The sequence below is a fragment of the Mastacembelus armatus genome, chromosome 1 (genome assembly GCF_900324485.2).
Source record: "Mastacembelus armatus chromosome 1, fMasArm1.2, whole genome shotgun sequence".
Taxonomy (NCBI): domain Eukaryota; kingdom Metazoa; phylum Chordata; class Actinopteri; order Synbranchiformes; family Mastacembelidae; genus Mastacembelus; species Mastacembelus armatus.
Window position 1 is genome coordinate 17,884,326 of NC_046633.1, and position 11,823 is coordinate 17,896,148.

The window sequence follows — 11,823 nt, forward strand, 5'->3', positions numbered from 1 at the left end:
GTGAAAATACTTTGCACTGACAATCTGTCACGAAAGCCAATATCTCTGATGCTGTTGCATTGTTTCAAACTGTCCGTCTTGAGGTTGACAATATTATACAGTATACAACAAAACTAAATAACCCTTCTGGTCTGTATCACTAAAAATGTTACACCAATACAAATCTATTTAATCCAAGTTGTATTTGTTTGTAGTCAAAGCCCAAGGAGAATGAAGCCACTCAAACAAACAGAAATCCATGGCAAATGAAACTATAATGAAACGTTTGTATTTCAGAATAAAGGGAAACAACAGTCAATACATTTTATTTTTTTTTATGTTTATTTTTGATCCTTCTGAGCATGAATGATGCCAGGGCTGCATAAATCTGTGGACAGATGCTGTGCCATTATTCACGTATGATTTCTTCCACCTTCTCTGTGGTGAAGGGTTTTTGTTGCTCTACCTTCTCTTTTAAAATATTCCACAGGTGTTGTGTTGAATTGATCAGGCCATACTTTGAACTTTATTCTTCTTTTAAAAACACTTGATTTTTGCTTTTTGTTTTAAATCAACTTACAAGTTAAGTAAAATGCAATAATAATATAGGACAATACCATTTTGAATCATGAAACATTTTTGTTATATTGCAAATAGACGTACTGAGTTTTGTTGTATACAGCACGTTTCCTGTTAAATACCTACTTCTTTCAAACCTTAAGTTAGTAATTAGGAAAAGCATCTGTTGTAAAACCTGTGCCAAATCAATCATGTGGATCAATTCACCCACTGTGGCAACCCCTAACGAGAGCAGCCCTTTTAAAGCTCATCTTGTTCAAGCAAAATGCAAACTTTTCTCAGTTACCTTGTTGAAGTTGTAATGACAACACAGCAACAACAAGAAACAATTTCAAAACTATATCTTATCGCATCATCACAGGTCAGTTTTATTAAAAAGCTGATTTTGTGTGTGGATATTATAGGATTTATTGTGATTTTATTTGCTTGTTCCTTTAACAAAATGTAACCCAACATGAGCTCTGGTGGATGTCTACAAATATGTGCAAATTAATTTTTTTGTGTTTGAATAAGTATGTGGTGAAAATGTCGGAGAGTTGTGACTGGGATTGCACTTGCTTTTTCGCTGCGTTTTTCTTTCTGTAGGCCGTCTGTCCATGCCTGTGCGTGTGTAATGTGTCTTTGAGCGAGAAGAGAGCTTCATAACGTGATGACGACCTTCATCATCTGACATAATCAGGATGAGTCAGTGAGAGCTGAGTTACATAAACAGATTCTCATCCTAACCTCAGCCTCACCCAGATTACACACAACTGTCAACAGCTTCCTGTTCTCAGCCTGCAGGCCTGAGGACTGATATAACAATGGAAGTATGCCACCTAAAGACCAAACGATGACAATACACTCTGTAGTTTCATATTTTTAGGGCCCAAGCACCGGAGGTGCAAAGCCTCATTGTTTCTATAAGGATTATTATTATACCTGAACCTCTGAACCTCCGTGCAGTTACAAAAGCAACATTATCTTACAACAGACAACAGACTCTTCTACACTGGCCTCAGTAGACAGTATCTACGTCTAGATGTGCTGTCAGAGGAGGAGACATTTGTTCTCATGGGCTGCCCCAAAACCCTGGTACTGGGAATCAGAATGGCAGCAGGGCCATCATAGACACAGTTATAGCTGGATACTACTGGCAAACAATAATAAATGACATTGAAGAATGGGTAATATATAACAGAGTCAAATATGCATATTAAATAACACATTTGCTGATTAAAACACCCCACAAAATGAGGCTAGTAGGTGCAATATTTATATTTTTTACCTGTTAACTTTAGATACTTCTTAAATTTGAATGGTTTTATTGTCTGAATCCACTCCTTATAAAATGACATAAAAATTATTCATTGTGCAAACCTGTCTTTCAGGTCTGATGTTGTCATTGTTGCCAATTAAATGATCCTATTAAGACTGTGGCACCGGTTTTGCATCTCATCAAGGTACTGCTTACAGTGCTTTTTCATAGTTCTTTTTGGCTGTTGACCCTAGTATTGATTAGCCACTTGGACTTGCATTTACACTTTTTCACATTGGCATTGGTATTAATTGGATGTCACTGTCCACTGGTGGTGGGGAAGAACCAGAGAACCAAGGGGCACTGTGGTGTGTGTAGCACATGCGGGCGGAGTTGTGCAAAGGCCATCTAATGCTCACTGAATGTGAAGGTGCAATATTAGATGGCGACATGTCACAGCTTGTGGCACCAGAGGTGCTCGGGCTCATCATTGCCGCTTGCGGCCATATTTAGAAATTTGATTTTCTCACTAGGGTGGCATGGTGGCTTGGTGGATAACACTGTTGACTCACAGCAAGGAGGTTCCTGTTTTGAAACCCAGCAGGGGCCTTTCTGTGTGGAGTTTGCATGTTCTCCCTGTGCTTGTGTGGGTTTTCTCCAGGTACTCTGGTTTCCTCCCACAGTCCAAAAACATGTATGTCAGGTTGATTGGTGACTCTAAATTGCCCATAGGAGTGAGTGTGAGTGTGTGAGGTTGTTTGTCTCTATGTAGCCCTGTGATGGACTGGTGACCTGTCCAGGGTGGACCCCTGCCTTTCACCCAAAGAGAGAGCTGGGATAGGCTCCAGCAGATCCCTGTGACACTAAGATAGGGTAAACAGGTATAGATGATGGATGGGGTTTTTCATTGTAAAAAGATGTGCAGACTTGTGACACACACAAGCAAAGTAATTAAAATGTTCATTAAAATATAAAACTTCACACAGGCTTATTAAAGCCACAAAACTTCACGTTCTAAGATCCGCTGTTGAATAAATCATGTTACACTGAGAGCTAGTTTTACAGCATCACAGGTCTTTAATGAAATTAAGGCAATAATAATAATTAAACAACGTTAAAGCACTCGAGAATAGAAAAATATTGTACAATAATATACTGTCTTCTGTTGATAAAAAAGATCATGTTAATAAATACGTTGCAATTATTAGAAGATATTGTACAACTGAGAAGGATGCCAAATATTTACAGCTTTAAATTCTGCTTGGTGAAAAAGTAAAAAGCAAACATTTTTTTCTTCAATTAAAAATTGCCAAACAAACCTAAAATTATGGGGCAAAAATACATAATAAACCACATTTACTTTATAATCGTATACTTATCATTACAATCATCATTACATAGCGTAGTAAAGTTCTTACTTGAATGGGTAAAGATATCAGGTCATCTGAGCAGTGATACAGCTAAGCAGTCATAGTATTGGCACTTTTGGACCAAACAGTTCTAGGGAACCAGTTCTAGGAACTATCTCACTGAGGAACATACCCAGGAACTAAAAACCTTAAGGGCCTTTTATCTGTTTGCATTCGCACTGTCAGTAGGAACTCTGAAGTAACGGTAGCCGGCTGAGGGTTACTATAGAGATGTCACTTCTGCACAACATTCAACAGTAACGCTGGTGACAATTTTCACATTTCATTTTGATCCATCAAGATCTTTGATCCATCAAGATCTCTCTGTTGCATCGGCATCATCCCATTTGTGAGTTTTTTCCACGTCAAAAGTTGTTCTTTACACCACTAAACTTAACATTTAAAATGCCAGTGGCTGATGCTGCATTGGCTTAAGTTAGTGTTTGATGAATCAATGTAAATGTAGGTTACTCGTGGTTCCTCTTTTACTAAAAGTACTTACTCCAAATTAGTAAAGTCCCCCAAACCAGCTCTCTGAGAACTATTATAGTGCTTCCTGCGGCAAGGGGAACTTCCTCCAAAGGCTCTAAGAACTATGAAAAAGCTCACCTAGTCTAAAAGCACCTTATGCGAGCCATGAGTTCCTACTGCATACACTATTACAATTCCTGTTAAACACATTCTTGGCAGGTCTTTTGTTAGTGTTCAAGTCTGCTGTCTGCATGCCCACATTGTGTCACTGTGTCATGTAGCATTGTGGGTAATGTAGGCGCCATTTAATGATATCTTTGGGCTCTTGAATTTTGATAAGTTTTTAAAACTGTTCTTCAGGAGTAAAACGATTTTATATAAATTTAATGCTAAGTCAATGGGGAACTCTTTAAAATGTTGTCGCTTGAAACAGTGGATATCTTTTTTTTTATTTAAAAAAGGAGAATTTCACATGTTGATGATCGTGAATTAAATTTGTGCAAAAGTGGACAAGAAACCAGCTAATTACAACATGAAATATCTTCACCCAGCATGGTGTAAAGTCTCCTGGGGGCCTTTATTTTTAACCTGTGGTTTTTTATATGTTACTTTAATATGCTTGGTCAGTGAGTCTCAAATTCAAATACTGAATTGGTTAAGAAGAAGAATATTGTTTAATTTCTTTTTTTAAAAAACTTCAATATCATTGGCATGTGTGTCTGTGTGTTTATGAGTGTGAGCTTCAGGTGTGCCTCTTCATGTGCAGAGCCAGGTGGTCGGAGCGGGAAAAGGCCCTCTGACACAGCACACACTCATAAGGTTTTTGGCCTGTGTGCTTGCGGTAGTGACGCGTCAGCTCGTCTGAGCGGGCAAACTTCCAGCTACAGCCTTCCCATGAACAGTGGTAAGGCTTTTCTCCTGATGAATAAACAATAAAGTCATGCTGATTATCAACAGCAAATCAACAAGTAAATGAAATCATTTTCTGAGAACAGTTGTGACAGACTTTTTTTGTTGTGAATCATGAGGGCTTTACCTGTGTGGGTTCGGAGGTGAGCCTTGAGGTGTGAGCTCTTGGTGTAGGTCTTGGTGCAGCCAGGGTATTCACAGCTGTGGATGGCAGGCCTCTTTTTCCCAGTGGCCCGTCGAGCTCGCTTCCCCTCTAGCCCAGCATGAGGGAGCTGGGGTCCAACCAAATGGGGTTGTTGATGAAGGGACATGTGACCAGTGACCTGGCTGGGAGTGTAGTCACAGAAAAGGTTGGCATTGTGATTAAAGTGGGGCATGTAGCTGTAGTGTCGAGGGTCTGGGGTCACAGCTTGAGGTGGGATGAACATGTTGTTAGGGAAGGTCACCATGACAGGCTGCTGCTGGGGATAGTAGGTGCTGAAGTCCCATGCTGCGCTCTTACTGTGATTTCCTCTGCTTCCATGAGGGAAGCCAAACTGATCTACATTGGGTAGATTGGGAAGTGAAGTCCGACATATTTGGTCGTCATTATAACCATGGTGGTACAGCTCTGGCTGCAGTGACACTGTGGTTTCAGTAGGGGACAGCAGCTCAGCCATGAGGCCACCACTGTTCACCTGCAGGCGCTCCAGTCCTGGTTGGTCCTTAAACACGCATGCCTCTTGGTACATTGTGTTTTGGTCGAGCTGTGGGGGCTGCTGGTCATTGTTGTCCAGAGAGGGGTTGGGGTCAGACGATGGGCTGCTCCAGTCAGACAGGAGGAACTCAATGTCCCAAGAGGCCCTGCTGTCATCATCCATGAGCTCATCTGTCATTTGCTGAGAGACCTGCAGCTGCTCAGAGCTGCTTGCTGATAGTTTGTTGCCTAGAGAGTCCAGAGGAAAGGAGCCACCCTCAGACTTCCACACCTAGATGGGATTAGAGAGTATTAAAGTATAGATGCACTTTTTTCCAAGTCTGTCTTAAATTAGTACTCACATGACTATATTCACCTTTACCTGCTGCTAATACCTTTGAATTTTGACTTGATTTGTAATTTGGTGTAATTATTACATAGTTTTACTTGAGTAAAGGATCTCAGTACTTCTTCTACCTCTGCTTTGTGGCCACTAAGGACCTACATTAAGATGGGTTTCTGTCTGTTAAAACATCAACTGAGTCAGAACATGAACATTTAAAGTGCAAAACCTCTTCAGATTATTAGTTACATTGTTGTTGCTGTTTTACTGTTACATTAACAGACAATTCTGACCAAAGCATCTTAAAATAAGTGCATTCGCCATAGGAATAAGAGTGAGATGTCATCCAAAACTGGAAGAATATCCCCTACCAACAACAAATGAAAGCATGTTCGATGTGAGTACAACCTCATCAGAATTCATGCTGCAAATAACGTAACTTTGACCAACCTTTTACTGACCTAAAATGCTAGAGGTGTTTGCAGAAACCCCTTTTTACAGGGTATTGATACATGTTTGATGTACCAGCATAAAAAAAAGCTTTGGATGCCTTTTTAACCTTTTAGAAAGAAAGAAAACATAAATGTCTTTTTTTTAGCAGGTGTGATGTAAAAGTTGAAACTTGGGTCATGTGAGACAAATCACCAACAGCTAAACAGACAATTAAATATTAAGTGATGTAAAGCCAAATATATCTATGGAATGTACAAATAATAAGCACAAAAATATAGACAAACAAAATATGGTAAACATTCATGAAATTCATGAGTTGTTGTTCAAATCTTTATTTTCTACTTCTGTAATTGTGTAGGAATCAACATGGCACTTACTTTCATATTGTCACTGTAGTGAGCGAGGCTGGAGAAGGAGCTGAAAGAAGGGAGCACAACCTGCATAACAGCCATCAAGCACTTTGAAACGACGTCGACTGACAGTGGCAGCAGCAGCAGTGAAGTTTCTCTTTTCTTTTTGCTTTTTTATTTTATGGGTTGTTTCATGACTCTGTTACCCTCAGCTAATATAAAGTCAAACCCCAGCTAACCAGGTCACTCACCCCTGTTACAGTCCACTCAGTATTAAAACCCTTAAAGCTGTTGTCTCCCTTTCTCCATACCTCCCCTGCTATCTCTCCCTCCTCTCTCTTGTCTCTCTCTGTCAGCTGCAAGTCTAACTTCAAATCTCTCTTTTTCATGTAGGTTTTGACCGTTAGGAGGTGGAGCATAGAATGAGAGTCACTTAGCTAACTTTATTTCTTGATCCCATAAGATTGTTTACATATAATCACTAAGACTCTACTATCTCACCTCAACTCACCATCCTCCTGCTGTGTGGGATTCAGAGCAAACTATCAGCCCTGAGGAAAGCTGATGAGAACTGATGCATGATGTCACCCAGAAAAAGCAAACTATTTGTCTACTAAAAGCACTGTACTTATAATAGTGTCTGATAACTAAATATTAATCCTTAATTTAGTCTTAATTTATTGCTGCAGTCCTTGATTGGATCAGTTTCCCTGTTAATTTAATATAGGCCATATTCTTTTTGAGGTAAATGGGCTTTGGTATTTGGTGAAAAATATAAACTGACTGCATTAGGAAGCTTTAGTTTTTAAAGTTAACAATAACAAGATAATAGTTTAGAATATAATTGTTAATGCTTTCCATTCACCAAATATTTAAAAATGATATAGACTAATATATAATAGCTGTAAAGTCACCAGGACATGACATCGTGATAACCAAACGGCAAACCAAGAAAATGTGGAGAGGGACTCTTGCTCATTAAAAATTACAATAAATAATACATTAAAAAAAAAAATCATAAAGAAAAGCAAATATATGTATATGCAGTAAATATCTACATCCCTAAATATCAAAAAAGTAATACAAGCAGAATTTAAAGGTTAGTAATAATTTAACCATTATTTAGCCTTACAACACAATGTAGTTAGATTCTAGTTTTAAAATTACCCTCCAACAGTAATTGGATACTGTCTGTGTTCATTCTCATTCACAAGTAAACAGGTTATTGACCATTATCAGGTGACTGGCCAGTATCTAATAAAGCATGCTTTGGCACAGAGTATTGGTGAATTTATGGTGAAGCATGTGGACACATCACATCAATATGACGTATGGAGAACTGATAGAAGCATGCTTGAATAAATTCATTGTTCATTTAAACAGCGATCAGAGCTGATAAATGCTGAGCACTAAAGTAAACACATAAGCATAATCACATACACATCAATATACAGTACATTTCAGGATTCAGGTTTTAATGCTGCGGCTGATGTTTTGCTGCTAATAGTTATAACACACTCCACAGACACACACAAACACAGGTTGGTCTCTGTCTTCCTAGTGAAGACGTGCTGCTCAGACTTCTGAGAAGACCTGTGTGTGAAAGGTGATTATATTCTGGCTGCTGTTTATCTATGGACATGGGGTAGAGGCAGGCTGCTGTCTTCACAGATAATGGACCCCTGACTGCTGCTGATCTCAGATGACGAGCCCGCCACTGATAAAGGCTCCATCCCTCTGAGGGACGACTACGCAAGACGTCCGCTACGCAGGCTGAAGGCTTCACAGAGCCGCCTCTCTATGGCCTTACACACATTACATATCTTATTTAACAAAGGTTCACTTCCAAAAGGCCTTAAACTAACTGAATGTAGGCGTGTGATGCACTTATTTTATGACACTAACCCAGTAAACGAAGTAGAGATGATCTGTGCTGTGTGTAGTCATACCTGTGCCATTTGGGAATTTTAAAGTATCAAAAAAGTAACGTAAATAAATTGGAGAATCTGGGGTGAAACAGGGAAAAATACATTTTTTTATGCATACACATCCCGCGGACATTTCTGTATATTAAGTGTTTTATTTAATATTCAGCTTTAATGTGATCTTTAGCGCTAAAGGAAGTAGCTAACAACAAAATAAACTTTGTCTCCATCTAGTGCGCAAGTGTTGTCTGTGCGTCTCCGACCTTAGTAAAGACATGGAAAGGTGCATGGTACAGAGTAGGCCTTCAATAAAACAGTATTTTGTTTATATATTAAAAAGAAAAAGATAAACCAAAAATAGTTACGTTAGAAACAACATTACGTTGCCTTAACGTAGCAGCATGTAGCTAGCTAGCAGCTAACTGGTTGCTATAGCAACGATGCATTGGAGAAAACACCGGTCTTCAGTTTGGAGTTAACGCTAACTAGCTAGTCAACCTAAAATAGTCAATGCCAAGTGTGTTTACGAAGGACTGGTGTTACGGTACGTCGCTGAGATGTTTTGTCAACTTGTGTGTCTTCCTCTAATACGCTTTTTTCGTGCACAGCCAGTTATTGAGTTGTTATTGTTAGCCACGTAGCAACACCGCTAGCAAAGAGTTAGCTAGTTTAGGTTTAGCTACATTTTAGTATTTGGGAGAAGGGTTGGTGTTTATTGGACATGATATTACAAGCTCGGTCTGTCCGCGGTGGCCTTAAAGCTGTGAAACTGAAAATATCAAACCACTTTTTCAAATTCCCAAATTAAACCATGATTCATTCAAAAATTAGAACTATGACTTTGAGTGTTACAGAAACCCAGGAACTGTGGGTAATGTCTGCTGTGTATCTTTGAGGTTGCAGATGGAGGCCTCCTCTGGTAGGGGACTGTGGAACAACCCCAGAGCCACCCAGTACAGCAAGGAGACCCAGGACATGCTGAGAGGTGAGATGACGCATGCCTGGTTAGGTGTGAGAGAGAGACACAGTACTGTGCAGAAGTTTTAGGCACTTTACATGTTTGAAATTGTTATCACATAACACCCATCAGGTGTCTGAGTGATCCAGGTTCATTGTGCAGAACAACAAGCCCATAAGGAACACAGTAGAGTTCACTAAGGAATATTTTCAGAGGCAAGAAGAACCAGGAGTCCTGCAGCAGATGGTCTGATCCCCACAGAGCCCTGATCTCAGCAGTGTGGAGTCAGTCTGGGGTCACATGAAGAGACAGAAACACTGGGACAGCCTGAATCTACTGTAGAACTGCAGCAGCTTCTCCAAGGTGCTGCAAAGTACCAGGTGAAAGAGTGTGCAGGTCAACCCAGAGAGAATTGTTGCTGGTTTAACAGCAAAGGGGAGTGCTGCAAATACTGATTAGATTTAGGTTTTGTTCCCTTTACTGCACTTTGTATGAAGTTAACTGATAGATGAAAAACTATTTATACAATTTATCTTAAAAGCATCCCCTATGTAGTTGTAGTGCCTAAAACATTTGCACAGTACTCTATACAGTACAGTTTTACATACTGGTAAGTTACATAAATGTTTACATATGCAAGTACACAGGTGTGTATACATCTATCACTGTGTAGAACTGTGATGTGTGTTTTTCATTGTGCTCTCTTCTTGTGTTCAGTTATGATGCATGAGTCAAGACTCACCAACCACCAAAGAAAACAGATCAATGAATGCCTGAAGAGTAAGTTTGAGGTGATGATGGGTTGGGATATATTGCTGATACTTTATAATAATCAAGATAATAATCAACATGACATATTGTAAAAATAGCGTAATGTGGCCTAAAGGTTTTAGAATAATTGAGGCTCTCTGCTGATTCCTACACTTACATCAAACTGTCAACTAGCCACACATTTGCAATATATTAATTCAAATAGATTAGTGATTGCTGCTGTAGCACTATTTCCTCAACATGCTGTTTTAAATACCTATCATTACTGCATTTTGTTATTCTCACATTACAAAGCTTTTTAAATTTTACCTCCACAGATGGAGCAGCTTTGCCACTGACCTCTGACTCCACACTGTCAGCTTCTCTCCGTGAGTCTAAAATCAGTAAACCTGTCCAGAGACTCCTTCCAGGCAAGCCTCAAAGACGCAGTGCCGAATCTTGTCGTTCTGGGAGCAGCTACGTCAGAGAAAAGTTCCGTCCGGGTCCTATACGTATGTTTTTATGGTTTTTGACAGGCCTCAGATTACATTTGGGTAAATTTGTACCCTTTTTTGTTTTATTCTCTGCATTCTGATAGCAATCAGTATTCTTGTCGCTTATTCTTTCTCTGTTTCACCCTAGGAGACTTAGAGAAAGAGAAGAGGAGGCTTCAAAATATCTTGGCAACTGGACAAGAAGAACCCACATCTATATCTTATCAAAATACTCCAGCATGTCATAAACCAGAAGTGTCAGAGGAAAGAGACCGGTACCAAGAAGGTGAGAGTGACTGCAGACCAGTGATGTAGAGTTTAGAGTAACTGAGACAACAGTGAGCATGTTTGCACTGCAACATGTAGAAAAACATAGTTCATCTATTACCAAGAGCATGAAAAGGTTCAAACAAAAATCATATTAATAGTCTGTTTCTATTCATTTCAGCCTAACGTAATCTCTGCTTTGTGCAATACTGCTTGACTACATATAACCAGTGCTACATGAACTTATATTCATGGGTTTGTTCCTTTTGTAGTTCTGGATGAGATAGAGGAAAGAAGACAGTTTCTGGCAGATATGGCCTCTCTGGGTCAGGAGAAGCGGTACATCAACATCATCAACACTGAGATATCACAGGTAAACACACAATGGTTCACATTTTAGCTCATATTACTGCTTGAATTAAGCTCCTCTTTGAAAAAGAATGAATTTACTTTAACATTATGTATAAATAAGTTGCTGACAAATAGCAAAGTAAACAAATCCTTAAAGTGGTATTAGGTTCAGATCACATTCATTACACTCTGACAGAGAAGAGTATTATTTGTTCCCTTTGTGATGAAATTGCACTTTAAACCTGTGTTCTGTCATTCCAATCCAGAAAATCAGGGAGCTGGAGATGCTGGACAGAGCCTGTCTTCCCAAGAGGGATACACTGACGTCTGAGAAGAAAGAGGCAAGTGCAAAACAGACGACAGAAAATATGGACTTGAAAGACAGTAGCAGAGAACTGACCACTGCTATTGAATGAATACTTGGAAATCAGGTGCAAGTAGTATAACGTCATAACCATTCTACACAGACTCCTAAGACAAGTTCATATTATAAATAGATATTAAGTATGATAAAATGAGTGTGATTTTGGAATGAGGTTACCGCTGACACGCTGTGCTTCAACTGTATAAGCAGCTGTGGTGTGAAAACCAAACTGTGTTATCAGGCATGAAATGCATTTCAATTCACAATAAAGATTAGCTACTTGCATTAATTTACTTTATTCCTTTGCC

At 39.3% G+C, this 11,823-nt stretch overlaps 2 protein-coding genes across 6 annotated transcripts; one reads left to right on the top strand and one right to left on the bottom strand.

Moving 5' to 3' along the window:
- Nucleotides 1-4,125: 4,125 nt before the first annotated feature.
- On the bottom strand, nt 4,126-6,783 carry klf1 (Kruppel like factor 1 (erythroid)). Its single transcript, XM_026302864.2, has 3 exons — nt 6,434-6,783; nt 4,712-5,552; nt 4,126-4,593 (listed from the first exon to the last, which is right to left on the bottom strand). The coding sequence occupies exons 1-3, from the start codon at nt 6,506-6,508 to the stop codon at nt 4,418-4,420; spliced, it is 1,092 nt and encodes a 363-aa protein (XP_026158649.1). The 5' UTR covers nt 6,509-6,783; the 3' UTR covers nt 4,126-4,417.
- A 1,108-nt stretch (nt 6,784-7,891) lies between these two features.
- Nucleotides 7,892-11,813, top strand: c1h22orf23 (chromosome 1 C22orf23 homolog). 5 transcript variants are annotated; one of them, XM_026302868.2, is made up of 7 exons: nt 7,892-8,243; nt 9,228-9,316; nt 10,007-10,069; nt 10,378-10,551; nt 10,682-10,819; nt 11,073-11,173; nt 11,418-11,813. In XM_026302868.2, the coding sequence occupies exons 2-7, from the start codon at nt 9,235-9,237 to the stop codon at nt 11,565-11,567; spliced, it is 708 nt and encodes a 235-aa protein (XP_026158653.1). In that variant the 5' UTR covers nt 7,892-8,243; nt 9,228-9,234; the 3' UTR covers nt 11,568-11,813. The 5 variants fall into 5 exon arrangements, with proteins under 5 accessions (XP_026158653.1, XP_026158654.1, XP_026158651.1 ...); XM_026302869.1 differs by lacking the exon at nt 7,892-8,243 and adding an exon at nt 8,596-8,621; XM_026302866.1 differs by lacking the exon at nt 7,892-8,243 and adding an exon at nt 8,631-8,875.
- The last annotated feature ends 10 nt before the right edge of the window (nt 11,814-11,823 follow it).

Excerpts from the sequence above, each read along its gene's own strand:
- c1h22orf23 (XM_026302868.2), top strand. The coding sequence starts at position 9,235 with ATGGAGGCCTCCTCTGGTAGGGGACTGTGGAACAACCCCAGAGCCACC. Across the intron at positions 9,317-10,006 it reads GACCCAGGACATGCTGAGAG|TTATGATGCATGAGTCAAGA; the intron begins GTGAGATGACGC and ends TCTTGTGTTCAG. Across the intron at positions 10,552-10,681 it reads GTTCCGTCCGGGTCCTATAC|GAGACTTAGAGAAAGAGAAG; the intron begins GTATGTTTTTAT and ends GTTTCACCCTAG.
- klf1 (XM_026302864.2), bottom strand. The coding sequence starts at position 6,508 with ATGGCTGTTATGCAGGTTGTGCTCCCTTCTTTCAGCTCCTTCTCCAGC. Across the intron at positions 5,553-6,433 it reads ACTACAGTGACAATATGAAA|GTGTGGAAGTCTGAGGGTGG; the intron begins GTAAGTGCCATG and ends AATCCCATCTAG. Across the intron at positions 4,594-4,711 it reads TCACCTCCGAACCCACACAG|GAGAAAAGCCTTACCACTGT; the intron begins GTAAAGCCCTCA and ends TTTATTCATCAG.